The sequence below is a fragment of the Malaclemys terrapin genome, chromosome 4 (assembly GCF_027887155.1).
Source record: "Malaclemys terrapin pileata isolate rMalTer1 chromosome 4, rMalTer1.hap1, whole genome shotgun sequence".
Lineage (NCBI taxonomy): Eukaryota > Metazoa > Chordata > Testudines > Emydidae > Malaclemys > Malaclemys terrapin.
The window spans coordinates 127,036,627-127,053,618 of NC_071508.1; the positions used below are offsets into that span (position 1 = coordinate 127,036,627).

Below are 16,992 nucleotides of genomic sequence, written 5' to 3' on the forward strand. Positions count from 1 at the left end.
CCAGGAGAGTGTTGCAGACTCGGGCATGGCAGGGGGCTGCTTGGGGGAAAAGCAGTGGCTATTCAGACCAGGGAGCTTCAGGGAAAGGGTGTGGTGCTTGGGGTTGCTGCTACAGTTGCAAGGCCCTCTATTTCTCAGATGGGGGAGCTGGAGAGAGGGCCCCAAAAGTGCATAGCAGCCAGGAGGGGAAGCTGATGAGTAGGGAACAAAAGTTCAGCAAGACCAAGAAAGGAAAATACAAGGAAAAGGGGGACACTGGGGAGTCAGAGAGGAAGTTGCAGCGGGGTGAGGCAGAAGGGAGCAGAAATAGGCCAATTCAAGCAATTGTTTCAAGCCTTTCCCCACCCTCTCATTGCTCCTTCTCTGTAATCTCCACTGTGCGTTTACCTTTCTCTGGTCTTGCTGAGTTACCACTTACAAGCTTTTCCCCTCACTGGCATACTGTCCTAGCTTTAGTGCATATTAGGAACCTCTTCACTCCTTTTCTCCATCTCCTCCCTTTTAATTCAGCGACACCTAGTTTGAATGGCAATCAGTATCCATCTGCAGAGGCCCACCAGATGAGTCCTGGAGAAGGACAATAGGAGGCAGTTTCTCCCCATTTGCTGAATGATAGCTATGGTAGGATCATCTTCAAAATTGTCACCTTCCACTTCGTGGCAAACAGTATATGGCTCCTACATCATGGGAATAGTCAGGAACTGTGATTACATAGAAGAAATACAAATAATTATTCTGCTGTCCCGGAACCTCACAAATTGAGCATTGTTAGAATTTGAAGACCCAAGGCTAACTGTACTTTAAAAAAAGTAAGCTCTGTGTATGGTTATATGGTTTTCTTTTTCATAGGGAACAGAAAAAGATCAAGTTTTATGTAAAACAAATTAAGAGGGCCTTTCACATGAAAGATGTATATGCATTCCTTGACATATCATACCCAAACAATCTAGATAGAAAGAATTGACTCAGTGAAATTTTGGTTCTTGTCCCAGTGTTGGAAAACCCTAAGGGGCTTATTGTCTAGTGAAGATCTCAGTCATTCTGGAGGGTAACATATTTATTTGACTGTGATGAAGCCATTAAATTATTTAGTTTCAAAGTGTTCTCTTCCCAAGCTGGAATTTGAAGGTCAAGAGGCAGAAATAAGATTTATGTTCAGAACCTTGAAACTGGAGGTTATTTATTGCACTGTTGAGGTTTCTGGATTATTTTAAATGCTGTCCTGGGATACAGTAAATCCACTGTTGCATTTTTGTTACAGATATATTTGTGGGAGAACATTCTATGACTACTTGAATGGTTCTTATAGGTGTTTGATCTTTTTGTGGCATCATGCCAATCACAAACTTAACTACTGCAGACATGGTTAAAGAGAAAGTTGAGAGTTCTTTTTTAGCTGTATCTAGCTTCAGGACTCCAGTTATTAAAGACATGGACTACATGAAACATTTGTAAATTTAACAGGCTTGATAAAGCTTATTGTATCACAGCTAAATATATTTTTCATATTGTCAGATCATAATTAATTATCAAATGGAATAGATTCTGTAATTCTCCAGTATGTATTAAATTATGCAAAGCCTTCTAATACAAAATCTTTTGTTCTGAAGCTTCTTTTTTTACTTTTTATCAGATTTTTCTTATAATCAGCTGAGAAGTTTTTTTCCTGATCCCTGAAGAAATATGCATTGCTTTTCACCTAGGATTCATGCCAACAGGATTACCTTGCAAATTTCTTACAATTTGGCAATTTCAACAACCTATGGTTGCTGTGTGGAAGTCTGTCATGAGCAAAAGAGACCATAAAAAACTGGCATATGGAGTAGAATAAGGATGCAAAAGAAAATGTGCTCAGTTTATAACCCTGGCATTTACTTCTTGTAGTGAAAATGCCATATATAAAGAAGACATCTGGAAAAAGAGGTCCCGTGAAGAGGAAGCTTGCAGAAGAGTTTGCTCCTGGAGAAGTGTTAACAGACACATCAAAAAAAGAGTGGAAATTAGGCATGCCTATAGGTCAAGGTGGCTTTGGATGCCTATACCTTGGTAAGTTTGTGTGACCCAAACTACAACTTCTTAAAATGAGGGTCTTTAAGGTCCCCCCCTCCCCAATAAATTGGGGACCCTATTGTCTTCAAATTAACAACCGTTTGGTTAGAGCTGCTGTTTAGTGTTTTTCTTTCTTGCAGAATTGAGAAATGTAGGTAGAAAATTAGTTATTAAAGGCATTGAAGATATAGTCCTCCATACGCTGTATTTGGAATCCCCTCTTGGTTCGTACTCTAACCCCAACTACTTCATATGACAGATCATATTTTTTTCTTAGCTGAAGTGACATTCTTTATTCCCATATAAATCATCCATCTTTATAATATCCCTCAAATGTTTGTAGACAGATTTCATAATCCCCCCTTTCTCATATTTAATTAGTTTATCATCTTAAAGGTCATTTATGCACTTTTAATTTAAATTTAGTACTTGTGAGAGAAGCCAGATTGTTGGTGTGGCCACCAGCACTTCAGGCATCATCCCCACACTGCCTTGCCATGGTATTTCAGCTCTGACTTTGGAGGACCTACCTGTAGAGGTGAGAGGATAGCTCAGTCTCCATGCTAATTTGGTCTTTGGTCTCTGTTCTGATGGTATTATTTGTCATGAGGATACTTGGCACTTAAATTCTAAACTGAGACTATTGACTCATTTGATATAGGATGCTGACCAGACAACAGATGACAGCTTTCCATTTCCTCTCTGCTGGGTTGCATTTGAACTGACATGGTCAAGTGCTTGATATTACATAACCAATTCCCTGCAATATCTATCAAGTCCAAGTTTCAGAGTAGCAGCCGTGTTAGTCTGTATCCGCAAAAAGAACAGGAGTACTTGTGGCACCTTAGAGACTAACAAATTTATTAAAGCATAAGCTTTCGTGGACTACAGCCCACTGCATCCGAAGAAGTGGGCTGTAGTCCACGAAAGCTTATGCTCTAATAAATTTGTTAGTCTCTAAGGTGCCACAAGTACTCCTGTTCTTCTCTTATCAAGTCCAAGAATTTCACTGTCAGGGTATCATTAAATTTAATTTTGTAGTGCTTTCTGTTTGTTGAGTGTGAGAAAATGTGTGAAAAATAATTTGGCACCTAATCCTTAAATGTATCTGTTTTCTCAATAAATGGGCAGTGTGAAGGTGGTCCTATCATAGCTATCATTCTACACACCAGTGTTGAGGGGATGAAACTTTAGATGAACACTCTAGCCAAGGGCCCTTTTGACTATGTGGTGCCTTTACTGTGTGACAAGATGTCCTCCCTCTCCTCCCAATTTATGTGGCATGATTGCATTGAATTATGTGGCATGCAGTCACTTATTGATTACAGAATCATTTGGTAAGCCATAGTGCTCCTAAAATGAACTGGCAACAGTAGGAGGGGATTAAGCATTGTATTGAAAGGCGGTAGCTGCCAAGTGTGGTTTCTAGCCTTCCCATGGCGGCCCTCCACTACTGCATGTTTTTGCCCATTCAACTGGTAACCCTACCAGAGGTAGAACTCTGCTCATGTTATACACTTGTGCATATTAGTAGTTGCCTTTTCAGGAAAGACTAATCTTGCTCCCGCTCAGAGAGTGCTTAAGCCCCTTCTCCCACTGGTATAGATGTGTGCCCCGGCTCCCTGAGTATCTGGTATTTTAAAATTGCCTGCCATGGAATACCCCATTAACACATCTCCTGTGGAGTTTCTAAAATGGCACTCAGACAAGCTGAGAGCTGAAAGATAGGAAAATATTTTTTGGATATATATGGTATCTTCGTAAAAAGGTAAATGATGGTCTCCTGTGCGTAAGCCACACTGTAAATTAGGCCTTACCTTTAAGTCACTTGAGAAGGTACTATTGAATGGCAAGGGGGTGGGGGACTCCTTTATCATTTAGTAAATGTCCCCAGTGGGAGAAATCAAGACCGGAAATTTAACTTGGTTTTCTGCATAATTCTGACACCAAGCTACTGAACAATTTATATTCATGTTAATATTTAATTACTTTATAGAGCAGCTAACCAAATGACATAACAAGTAGTAACTGTATGTGTTTTACGATAGTTGCCTCTCATTCTACTGATAAACGCTTCATATTTTAACAGCTGATGTTAATTCTTCAAAATCGGTTGGCAGTGATGCACCCTATGTTATAAAAGTGGTAAGAGAAATTTTGAATCTATTTATTTCAAGATATAAAATGACTTCTTAGTATTGCATGTATAACATGAAACATCCCCTCAGCTAGAATTAAGTCATATAGTGCGAGCTTCATTAATGTACATTTAATAATAATTGTGGTAATACCTAAAAGCCCCAGTGAGGATCAAGACCCCATTGTGCTAGCTACTGTACAAACATGTAAGACATGATCCCTGTCCCAAACAGTTTACATGCTAAACACAAAGTGATATATGAAGAGAGGAAAAGAGAAACAATCAAATTTGTGCTGTAGGGAGACTAGAGAAGGCTAGATTTCTGTAACAAGACAAGAGATGTTAGAATCTGAACTAGAGTTTTGGCTGTCTGGACAGAAAAGTTGGAATTGAAAATATTGGATAGGAAGGAGTGGTAAGATCTGAACACAGCCTGGGTGTATGGGGCAGTTGATGAGAGGGAATTGAAAATGACCTAGAGGTTATGGTTCTGAATTACTCTCAGAACGATGGTGTTATTAAGAGTGACAGAAAGGAGGGAGAAATGAGTATTGCAGAGGGAAGATCAGAAATTTAGTTTTGGCCATGTTAAATTTAAGTTAATGGAAAGACATCAAGAGAGGCTGAGACATAAGTCTAGATGAAAGGCGGCAGATCAGAAGTGGAAAGGCAGATCTGAGAGTCACCAGCACAAAGCCAGTAGTTGATGCAGTGACCCAGATCATGCAGCACAATTCTTTACTTTACACCACTCAAGCAGCACAAACTGGATTAAATGTCTGCAAATGGCTATTGAAGAACTTCCTTCTGGTGTAAGACTGATCTAGGCAGTTCCTGTGCCAGTTAGCCTCTTCCTTCTCTTGGTGGCAGGAGTAGACTAGGTGAAGGCCAGGGAAATGGCAGAGCACAGCTTTGCTACACCAATTCTCCACTAGGAATTTTATGGTGGGTGTAAATTAGAGTGGCCCCATAACTGCACCGACTAATGTTAGGGCAAAACTGATGCTGAATCAGAGCTTTAACTGACTCCCTTATGGGTCCCTACCCAATGCCAAGATGGAACTCAGACATAGGAGAACTGAGCCTAGTATGAGCATATAACAACAAAACACCTTAGTTTAAATACTGAAGTTTAAATGTTCAGCTAAGCTTTGTTGAATCAGAAAGTTGTTGCTACTTAGTTTTTTACCTCGTGATGGGAAGGTAAAAGAATAAGAATACATTTAAATATGTTTGTTGTAATTGCTTGCACTAGAGAAAATAGGCTATATATTAGTTAATGATAGTACATTCATGCAACTATTGGCCAAACTTTGCAATAATATGTATTGCAGTTTAACTTTTTTCCAGTTTAACATCTTCTTTTCCCAACCTAGTTGATATGTAGGTTACATTTGATTACTTTGAATGTGGCCCCTAATTTGGGTTCTGACTTTGAAAAGTAGCTCCAGGAACCACTTGAGAAATTGGAAACATAGTAATGCACATACTAGATCAGACCAGTGGCCCATTTGGTAAAATATCTTGTCCCTGGCAATGGTCAAGACCAGATGCTTCAGAGAAAGGTGCATGACCTTTTATTGGAAAATTGCGCAACAACTTGTTAGTATGGACTTTTGTTCCTGAGTCTAGCTCTGAAGCATCATGCTTTTTCCTCTGTCTGCTCATTTGTTCAGCAGCAGTGAAATCTACTGCACTAATAGTTGGCCCTCTGTGAAAAATATAAATGTTATAGTAGATTTTTATTCCAGTTTAAAGAGCCAATTAATTTAGAATAAAACAGTCTGCTCGGCTCATTGCATCACTTTGGAAACTGACAGTGTCACATCATATGAACTATAAAATATACTTATTTTTTGACAATTGGTGGTGAGCCTGTTGTTAGAAATGATCATTTGCTGCGAAGTGGCATTTTGCCTGATAAGAAATAGAAGGTATTGTAACAGATTTTTGTCGTTCTGTAATAATGGAATTGCCTTTTTACTGCGTTTTGTAGCACCTCTATTGCTAAACTCCCTGAAAGTTAATTCGTCTCCTTTTATTCCTCTCTGTGTATTCAGGATGTCTTTGCACCAGTATGAAATGTCTGCACCCCAGTTTTTGTACTGCTGTTTTCTTCTCTACTGGTTAAGCAGTTAGTGCTCTTCTTTCTGCTCTCCTAGTCCATGCATTTTGACTTCCTCTTGAACAAATATTTGTTATACCTGTGTGAATGACCCATGACTTGTTGCTTCCCTTCTCAACTGGGATGCAACTTCTAATAAGGGTCTGTTTTTGATGCCCTGAGAGCCAAGTTAACTCACAGCAGAGATAAAGAGGTTAATTGCTGAAGGATTATTAATGTTCAGTAGTTTGTTCACCCAGCAATGTTCTTCAGATGGTTAGACTATTAAAGCAGGATAGAAATTGGCTTAGTCTTCTGGCATAGAGTTCTTATTGTTTTTGTATCTAATCGATATAAAATGAATAATTGTAAAGTTTTTCACAATTTTTTCCTAATGAAGAAATGCTTCTTGAAGTATGAACTTTCAGATGTTTCTGGGCAAACATGGGTGCAAAGTTTATTTAATGACATTGCTTATCTTTACTAGCTGGGACAATTTAATTAATTCTTAAAATATTGTTAAAGAAAAGAGAGGCAGATATGTCTTGAATTTTGACATATACAATGTAATGGCAGAGAGTGATATTTCCTCTAGTCAAATTTTAGTTTCAATTTCCTAAAGCTTGGGCATGAACTTCTAGAGTACATCAGGTTTGAAATCTAAGTATTTTATAAGGTGCCAATCACTGTGGTATTGAACATTATGTATTATAACAATCATAATACAGCATCATGAATGGGGAACTGCGGCCAATGGGAGCTGCGGGAGCAGTGCTTGCAGGCAGGAGCAGCATGCGTCCCCACCCCTTCCCAGGGCCATAGGGGCGTGCTGGCCGCTTCTGGGGGCGGCGTGGGGCCGGGGCAGGCAGGGAGCCTGCCTTACCTCAGGCAGCGCAGTGAGGCTAAGTGCCACCCGGTGGGAGCCCGCACTCCAGCCCTGAACCACCTTCCGGAGCCAGCACCCCATATCCCCTCCTACATGCCAAGCCCCTGCCCCAGCCTTGAGCCCCTGCCTAGAGCCAGCCCCCCATACCTCCTTCTGAACCCTCTCCCGGGCTCCCGCTCTGAGGCCCTTCCTGGAGCCAGCACCCCATACTCCGCCCTGTACCCCGACACACTGCCCCAGCCCAGAGCCCCCTCCTGCACCCAAACTCCCTCCCAGAGTTTGCACCCCTCTCCCCCTCCTGCACCCCTGCCCCAGGCTCAGCCCGGAGCCCCCTTGCACACTCCAAACCCCTCTGCCACAGCCCCTCCCCCAAATCCCCACCCCCTGTCCCAGCCCGATGAAAGTGAGTGAGGGTGGGGGAGAGCAAGCGACAGAGGGAGTGGGGGGGATGGACTGAGTGGGGCAGGGCATCGGAGAAGGGGCGGGGTAGATCCTGGGTTGCACTGAAATTAAAAAAGTGATCTTGTGTGTAAAACCTTTAGAATTAACTTTTATTATGGAGGCATTAGTTGCAGCTCCATAGTTAAGGCTGAATTCTGTTTTACACTTAAAGCATGAATCAGCCTCAGTTATGAAAAAAACAGTGTATGCTTACCAAATTCATGGCACTTACTCTGTGTACAGAATATATTTTCTGAGAATTTATAGGTAAATCTGTTAGTTTGGGTTAAAATGAATTTTAAAATGTGTGCTTTTAAAGAATTTAGCATCAGTCAGCCTTTTTTGTTCCAAATGATCTTAGTAACAGAATAAGACTCTTCAAGCTTTCTATATAGTTGCAGTTAATTGAAATCTTGTACATAGGCTATATTTGAAGAAATTGTTATAATTAAGCTTAATTATTGTATTGTTGTGATTGTATAGGCAAATATGTGGTCAGGTCAGCAGCTCAGGTGACTGGGGCTGTTGCGATATCCTAGATAACTCAACCAATCACCACCCTTTTTCTACAGCAAATTTGCATGTCACAATTCTATTGGTTATAATGAGTGTGATATAAAGAATACTGGATGAGTGCCAGAGTTCTCAGTGGTAGATTACTTGGCCCAACTGTCCTTGCTCTTTAAAGGTTCTGCCTACTAGCCTGGGTATCAGTACTTGAAAGGCTACCCATAACACTGCTGCCTTGGCTCTACTGTAAACCAGGGCAGTACTGCTGGGGGAACAGAGTTAAGGACCATTTGAGAAAACTTGAAAGTGCAGGAGTATTAGGACTTGGGAACTGGACTACTCTTGTCCCATTCTTCACATAATGACGATCTTCTTAACAGTGCTCTAAATCAATAAATAGTTGCAAATTAAGGGTCTGATGAAATTCATCCTAGAGTACTTAAGGAGCTAGCAGAAGCAATCTCAAAATTGCTAGCAATTATCTTGAAGCACTCATGGAGAATGGGTGAGGTCCTGGAGGACTGGAGAAGGGCAAATATAGTATCTATCTTTAAAAAGGGGAAACAAAGAGGACCTGGGAAATTGTAGACCAATCAGCCTAACTTCAGTACCCAAATTGATTAATAATTTATTCCAGTATCTATTTGTAAGCATCTAAAGGCATATCTAGTGGGGACCCCTAAGGGCCCATCCTGGGTGGAGTACTATTGAGTATTTTCATTAATGACTTGGATAATGGAGTGGAGAGTATGCTTAAAAATCTGTGGATGACAACAAACTGGGAGGGGCTGCAAGCACTTTGGAGGACAGGATTAGAATTTAAAATGACTGACATATTGGAGAATTGATCTGAATTCAACAAGCTAAAGTTCAGTAAAGATAAGGGCAAAGTACTACAGTTAGGAAGGAAAAGTCGAATGCGCAACCACATTGGAGGTTTTAAGAACAGGTTGAACAGATACCTCTCAGGGATGGTCTAGGTCTACTTGGTCCTGTCTCAGTGCGGGGGACTAGACTAGATGACTTTTTAAAGTCTGCTAGCCCTGAATATATGGACGTATACCTAGCTTATAGAATTGGTAGGGACCTTGAAAGGTCATCAAGTCTAGTCCCCTGCCTTCACTAGCAGGACCAAGTACTGTCCCTGACAGGTTCCCCCCCATCCCCAAATGGCCCCCTCAAGGATTGAACTCACAACCCTGGGTTATCAGGCCAATGCTCAAACCAATGAGCTATCCCTCCCACCATGTCTATGATTTTGTTACCTGCTTTGCACTGCTCTGGTGATGCAGAGCAGCTGTAAACCCAGGTTAACTGGCCAGTGCACTCTGGTTATTTGCCCTTTTCTGATGCACCATTGAATCTGCCCTTAAAAGTTACAATAATAAAAATGATTTAAGATTCATACTACATATCTTCAAGTCATTAATAATATCATATGGTAACATTATCTTTGGGTTTCTTGCTTAGTTTTCATGTATGAACTGTGTAATAATTACAAGCAAAGGAAAAAATCTACATTGAAATGGAGTTAGGGTTGAGTATGTGTATCGTAATCTAAGAGTAAAACACATTACATGTAGGCATACTTGAGCTACATGTGTTTGAGCTAGCTTGTTAACAATTGTAGTGTAGTTGCAGCAGCATGGGCTCGCCACCTGAGTATATTCCCAGGATCCTGGGTGGGATTGTACTTGGGTGGCTAGCTTGTGCCGCTGCCTGTGCCACAGCTAGCTTGGGTGGGCTTACATGTGCTGACGTCACACCTCCTGATGGCAGGGTGGACATACCCTAAATGTCTTATTCAATAGGAAGAGCTAATACTAAGAGGCATTATCTTGTAAGGACATACAGTTGTAATCACCCAGGGCTTCAAGACTTGTAAGGGGGACTTTTAGCAAGACTGTTTAGAGATCAGTTTTATATACTTTTGAGTCCAACCATTTCAAGAGTTGAGATTTTTATTAAGAGGACAATCTGTAGAATGATGAACCCCAACATTACAATACCCTTAATTCAGGGAACCTAAAGATGATGACAAAAGTGTATTTAATAAGGCCTGCTAAAGCACTGCTGTAAACAGTTCATCATATTTTCCGTTAACGTGTTATTCTTTAATCAGTATTGGCTGTGGTGGAGGGATACTTTCCTGATATTCCTAACACTTTCTAAACAGTCTCTGTTGTTAAAGGCATTTTAGTACACAGAAAATGAATTCTTATTGAAGTATCAAACTATCCAGAGTTGGGTGGTAAAGAGTGATATGCTTGTATGTGGGTGTATATCAGCTTATATGGATTTTAAGAGCTATAGTTCTTAATAGCTTTAGCTGCTGTTTTTTAGCTATCTAATTTTAAATTACTGTTTTAAAGGAACCCAGCCAGAATGGACCTCTTTTTACTGAATTAAAGTTCTACATGCGAGCTGCTAAACCAGAGCAAAGTAAGCAGTCTATCAGAATGAACTAAAAGACCATGTTTTCCTATAAATAATAATTTGAGTTTTTAATAAAATAAAGGTGAAGTGGCAGCCTTTAACGTTAAATGTGTTGGTTGGCTCCTCAAGAGAGCCTGTTTAGATTCATTTTTTAAAAACGACCTTCTTATGTTCATTTACATTTCTTAATTGTATTCCTTAATCATAAATGGATGTTTCTTTTTACAATGACACACTTTTTTTTTCTAAATGGATAATTACTGAAGATAATTGTTTGTAAATAAGAGTTACTGAAGTAGAACCATTGCTCTTGTCCTCTTTCTCACACCTAAGGTCATAAACCTTTGAGGGCTCAGCCTGTAATATCACCAGAACAAATAGGATTTTCTTAGTGTTTAAAGCCAAACAAGATTTTAATGAGATTAGAAGAAAAATTAGTAATTTGAAATAACTTAAAAATAGTTGAGGCAGTATTTGGAAAAACGGTATCTGCTGTGTTAAAATGTAGTCTTGCAGTTACATTTTTGGTATGTAGTTTTCCATCAGTAGTATTAGTTGTATTAGTATCAGGATACATTACAGTTGGATCTCCTTTATCAAATACCTGTTCATGCTGGGATATGTTTCATTACCAGATTTAGAAATAGATAGACGAGCCTACTTGTTGTCTGGTATACTTGGTTCGTGGCTTCTCACTATCAGATAATGATCAGATCTTACATGCATAAATTTTAAATGATTTATAAGTAATCTTTTCCACAAGACTCCTGCAGTACAAGTTCATAACTTTGTTTTTATTTATATTTTTAGTTCAGAAATGGACTAGTTCCCATAAACTGAAGTACTTAGGTGTACCGAAGTACTGGGGCTCTGGTTTGCATCAAAAAAATGGAAACAGGTAAAATAAGTCTTGTGTTTAGGACATATTAATATTTTCCCACCCACAACAACTTCTTTTATATCCATCTCAGAGTCCAGCTCTTAATTTATAAATCCTTGATCATTATAAGCTACATTCTATAATTTTTCTTTTAATTATCCTGAACATGTGTGCAGAATTAATCTTTTAATTCACATGTATAAAGAAGGAAATGCACTGTTTTACTAGACTTTGCCTTCTTATCTTCAGTTTGTTTACTCTTGGGAGAGAAAGTCTTTTTATTTAATCTGAGAACTGGTATAGACAGTCCAATCCTTATTTTATTTCAAAAGTTCAAGGCTAGGTTTTTATACTGTTTCATGTGAGATTGAGGAATCCATTAGCTCAGAGATATACTGACTTTACATGCATTTATGGCTAGTCTGTAATAGCACAGAATCAGTTGGGTTGGAGATGGCTAACTCTTTGGCAAAACATTAGTGGTTACTCCAGCAGCATATATGACATCAGCAAGGAAAGGTGGTGGAGGAAGCGAGATCCATGCTAAGTGTGGAACTTGTAGAATTAGGGATCTTGTAGACTTTGCACAGTAGTGCAAACTTTGCACAGTAGTGCAAACTTTCTCTGGCTAGGTCAATTCATAGAGCAATTAATACTATGGCCTCAAGTGTCTGAATAGGGCATTAAATCATCCAGTAATCTAATGTAAAGAACTTGAATTGAGGTGATATTGGGCTGCAAAAGAAAATGCAGTATGACAAAATGTAACTGTCTCAATCCAAATGAGCTTTTCAAATTCATAATGTTTCATGTGCAGGGCTTTTATGGAATGAGCTTTTATAATAAAGTCAAACTATGGTGACCTTAGAGATGAATATCAAAACATATTTGATAGGGGAGCTTCATTTCAATAAGTAGAATGCTCATTTAAATCTTAGTAGTATTACTTTTAAAGCAGCCAACTTGTGAAAGTAACCACTTAAGTAAAATATAAATTACTTTTGGGGGAAAAAAAAATTGGTCTTAACAGGCAATTAATAGTTGCTCTTTCCTGTTGTGAATGAAACACCATAGTACTTTCCGAGATGGGCGCTTGTTATACTGCATAACTTGCTGGATCTCAGGATCATACCTTTGATGGAGGACCTTTTGTTTAGGTGATATAAAGCAAACAAAACAAATATTAGGGTTGAAGTACAGTACAAAAAATTCTAGTGTTCATAAATTTTTGTTTGCCTGCATAGCTGATTTTTAGTCTAAAAATAAACATGCTTGAATTCAGTAATTAGTGCAGTGGGGTAAAATACATGGGTAAAATACTGTACACGTTTTAATTCAGTAACTTTTTTCCCCCGATTTGAATTTCAGCTATAGGTTTATGGTAATGGACCGATTTGGGAGAGATCTTCAGAAAATTTATGAAGAGAATGCAAAGCAGTTTGCACACAAAACTGTGTTAAAATTAAGCTTGAGAATAGTAAGTAATAGTAATTCCTGAAACATTTTTAAAATCCATCTTTCTAATGTAGCCTTTTGCTAAAAGGCAATTTGTGCTGAATAGTGGTCCTCTGCTGGCTGGAGTTGGGTACTACGCTGATACTCCTGTATATTGTGTTTTGTTAGCTTGATATTCTGGAATATATCCATGAGCATGAATATGTGCATGGAGACATCAAGGCCTCAAACCTTCTCCTGAGCTACAAGAATCTTAATCAGGTATTTCTGATATCTGTGCTTCATTTCTCCTGTTTTAATCCTGTTGTTTGATAACACACTGAGGTGCTTTGAACCTGTGAACGTTAGCAGAAGTCTTATTTTTAAGAATGTATACGGTTATATTTCTGCTTGACATTTATATTTAATATTCTACATTTTTGATGCAATTTGCTGGCAGTTTATCAAGTTGGCTATTCTGCCCTAAATAATATTCAGGAGGAGTGCTTGTGATACAAAATGAATTTCAAATAGCTATTTGGGGGTGGAAGCTTAAAATTATATAGTACACCAGTAAATTATGTTTGCCTGTCTGCTTTGTCATTTTTTTTATTTCCTTTTGTTCAAGGATCCATCAAATACAAGTGTTCTGTTACTTGGAAAATTTGGTCTCTTAACATGTTGATTATTCAAATCAATTGATTTACAGAAATATATTTAGTTTTCTAATTTTTTTTAAACCCTTTAGTGTTTGGAAAATGTGCATTTAATTTCCATAATTCTACGTGTTTCTCTGTCCAAATAGTTTACCTCACAAAGTGGATTAACTATTGCCAGTATATTTAGAAGTAGCCAGGGGATAATGAAGAGTACTACCTGGCATCTATTCTTTTGTAGTACTCCTTTTGTTGTAATAGGACAACAACAGTAGCTTTATATGAATACTCAAGAAATACAGCATGATAAATGTATTCTAATCTCTGATATCAATACTGTGAGCCTCTTTTACTGTTGTCCAATAGACCATTGTAATCCAGCCTGCTCCTAGATAAGAACTGAACATTTTACTTTGCACTGCCACTAGATCAGCAGTAAATGATTTCTAAAACTGGTTGTCATTTTTCACATAGTGCATGAAGTGATTTAATTTTATACACGTCTCATGTTTAAGAATGAATAAATGAGCTTTTTAATCCAAAGAGCTGACCTTTTGGAGTTTTTGTTCTAAAGAAGTTCTGAGAGTCACTCGTATTTATTTTTATATGAATTGTTCTGTATGAATAGTCCTTTAATCTTTGCATGCTATGTGGGATTTGATAGGTGTACTTGGTTGATTATGGCCTTGCTTATCGATACTGTCCAGAAGGAGTGCACAAAAAATATAAAGAAGACCCCAAAAGATGTCACGATGGTACAATTGAATATACTAGTATTGATGCACATAAGGGTGTGGGTAAGTAGTCAAAGCTTCAATTCACTTTGTTCCATGCAAGACTGTTTTTATTTTAATCACAAACCTTTTAGAGAGGACGTTTTAAAATAGATTCCTATTTACTGTGAAGTCCTAACACTGTGTTTTAAAAAACTAAATGTTCCAACTGTATAGCAGAAGTTCAGCTATGTTTTTTCTGAAATTTGCTGGGCAACAGAATTAGAGCATTTACTAATTTTTTCAGCTGTTACTTTGCTGTAGTGTTGGAAATCATTTGTATTCCTTTTCATATAGACATGATTATATCTCCTTTATATAAGAAACCCACCTAATCTCTTAAAAGTGATCATGTGTATCTGTTAGTATGAGACATATTTATTGAATTGGTACTAACTGTGTAAGTGGACAGGTGTGTGATAATGATTCTGGGGTGATTCTGGTGAGGGGAAAAATACACAGCTATTTAAGGGAGTTAATGGTCCCTAAATTCAATTTGAAGTGTACTTCTCCCATATCTGGCCAAGGCTGAGCCTTAAATTTAGTTTGATGTAAACTACCATCCTTTAAATCTAATCTGTGTCCATTGAAAATAATAGAACAAAAAGTGAAAAATATTAAACATTATAGTAACGTGACTTTATAAAGAGCAAAGCTTGCCAGACCAAGTTTGTTGCTTGTTTTGATAAAATTATAGAATTAGTGGATGAAGAACATAAGAACGGCCATAATGGGTCAGACCAATGGTCCATCTAGCCCGGTATCCTGTCTTCTGACAGTGGCCCATGCCAGGTGCTTCATAGGGTACGAACAGAACAGGTAATCATCAAGTGATCCATTCCCTGTTGCCCATTCCCAGTTTCTGGCAAACAGAGGGTAGGGACGCTTCAGAGTGTGGTTTTGCAATAGAAATGCAGTAGAAGTGTTATATTTGAATGTTTAGGAAAGTTTTTGATGTCTTGCACAAGTTTAATTTAAAAATTAAAATCTGCTTGGATGTAAACTCTAAGGTCTGTTAGTCAATTTTTAGCCCAGGTGAAAGGGGATTTTCCTGTTGATACATTTAATAACATTTTAATAGGTATCTTGTGGAACACGTGAAAGCAAATATGTTATATCCCTCGTCTTGTCAACATATAGGATTTCAGAATCTTCTGCAAGCAATGTTTCAGTATTCAGGAAATCTGAAATATTTCCATTTGTGGAATAATAATTTGAAGAACTCACATTTCAACTCTGTTCCCTGTTTTTGGGGAATGGGGAAGTAAAAATGTTTTGAACATAACTCAGTCAGCTCACTCACTCTATTCTGTCACAATGCGAGGACTTAAAATGCTTCAGAAATTGGGATAACTGCAGCATGTCATATTCGTGAGCGGAAGAAAGAGAGATTAATTTCAAATTCCTTTCAGTCTTCCAGCCATTTGAGCAATACTTCTTGTTTCCTTTCCTTCCTGCTTCCCTCTGAAATAAACTCAAAGCATACTGTAGTTGTTAATTACTGTTAACTTTGGCTTCCAGTTGTCTTACTGTGTTTACAAACTTTAAATGTGTGTATGTATTTATGTATATTTGTAGCTCCATCAAGACGGGGTGACTTGGAAATTCTAGGTTACTGTATGATTCATTGGCTCAGTGGCCATCTACCATGGGAGGACAATTTAAAAGACCCCAACTATGTCAGAGATTCAAAAATTAGGTAAGGAATTTATTATATTTTCTCATTTGAAACTCAATCTAGGAATAAAAATATTTCACTGTAGCAATACTATGTATTCATAAACAATGTGCGTGCTGCTTCTGTGAGGAGCTGAGTAATACTACGTCTACTCTTGCAGGCTGGAATGGAGATTCCAGAGTTATAATGAAGTCCAAAACTGTAGGTTATATTCCCCTTCAACCTCCCCCTTGATTACATTCCCTTCCTTTTATTCCCATCCTACCTTCAAAATAATAATTTACATCTTCTCTAATTACACCCCCTTAACTTTTGTACTTGTCAACACCATGTCCCTCTGTTAAGTATCTTTATATTAGCCCCTCACAGCACCCTTGTGAGGTAGACCAAGCACTACCACCCCCATCTTACAGATGAGGAACTGAGGCACAGAATCTAAATAGCCTACAGAAAGTCACATTGGAAGTCTTTGGCAGATTAAGGAACTGAACTTGGATCTCCTGAGTTCCTGACTACTGCCCTAAACAATGGATCATCCTCCCTCATTTCCTCTGTTTGCCATCTTAGCAGAGAGTAAGTGCTGTCAGGTGCCTGCAGTACTGCTTTTGCCACCACTACCTGGCAGTCATTGCTCAGAGCAGCTTCTTGTCCCTCCTGTTAACACTGCTGCCTCAATGTTTCTCAGAGAAGCAACTTCTCTCCTCTTCTAGTTGCTGATCTGATAAAAGGCAGCAGTGCAAGGGGGAGTCGTAATAGTTCTGAGTAGCAGTGGCTAGAGCAGAAATTGGCCTTGCATGGATGCAAGAAGGAACTGACATATGAGGGTTTAAAGTAGAACATCTTCTGAGCCAGTTTTCTACCTGTATGTAGTTTGGAGTGGTTGGTGAGAGAGCCGAAGTCTTTTACGTTGACTGGCTGATATATTCACCCATGACCACAAAGGTTCTGGGCCCATGTTGCTTATTGAAAGAAGTGCATCTCTGTATCTTTTGTTAAATTTTATTA

The 16,992-nt window shown here is 38.6% G+C and overlaps 1 protein-coding gene across 3 annotated transcripts in view; it reads left to right on the forward strand.

Moving 5' to 3' along the window:
- The window catches only part of VRK1 (VRK serine/threonine kinase 1), a 55,684-nt gene that overhangs the window by 5,433 nt on the left and 33,259 nt on the right, over positions 1 to 16,992 (forward strand). For all 3 annotated transcript variants that reach the window (XM_054027894.1, XM_054027896.1, XM_054027895.1), the window contains exons 2-9: positions 1,885 to 2,046; positions 4,139 to 4,194; positions 10,503 to 10,572; positions 11,377 to 11,464; positions 12,815 to 12,923; positions 13,070 to 13,162; positions 14,201 to 14,333; positions 15,888 to 16,008. In XM_054027894.1, coding sequence (XP_053883869.1) covers positions 1,890 to 2,046; positions 4,139 to 4,194; positions 10,503 to 10,572; positions 11,377 to 11,464; positions 12,815 to 12,923; positions 13,070 to 13,162; positions 14,201 to 14,333; positions 15,888 to 16,008 — 827 coding nt within the window. In that variant the 5' untranslated portion in view covers positions 1,885 to 1,889. The remainder of the gene's footprint in view (positions 1 to 1,884; positions 2,047 to 4,138; positions 4,195 to 10,502; positions 10,573 to 11,376; positions 11,465 to 12,814; positions 12,924 to 13,069; positions 13,163 to 14,200; positions 14,334 to 15,887; positions 16,009 to 16,992) is intronic.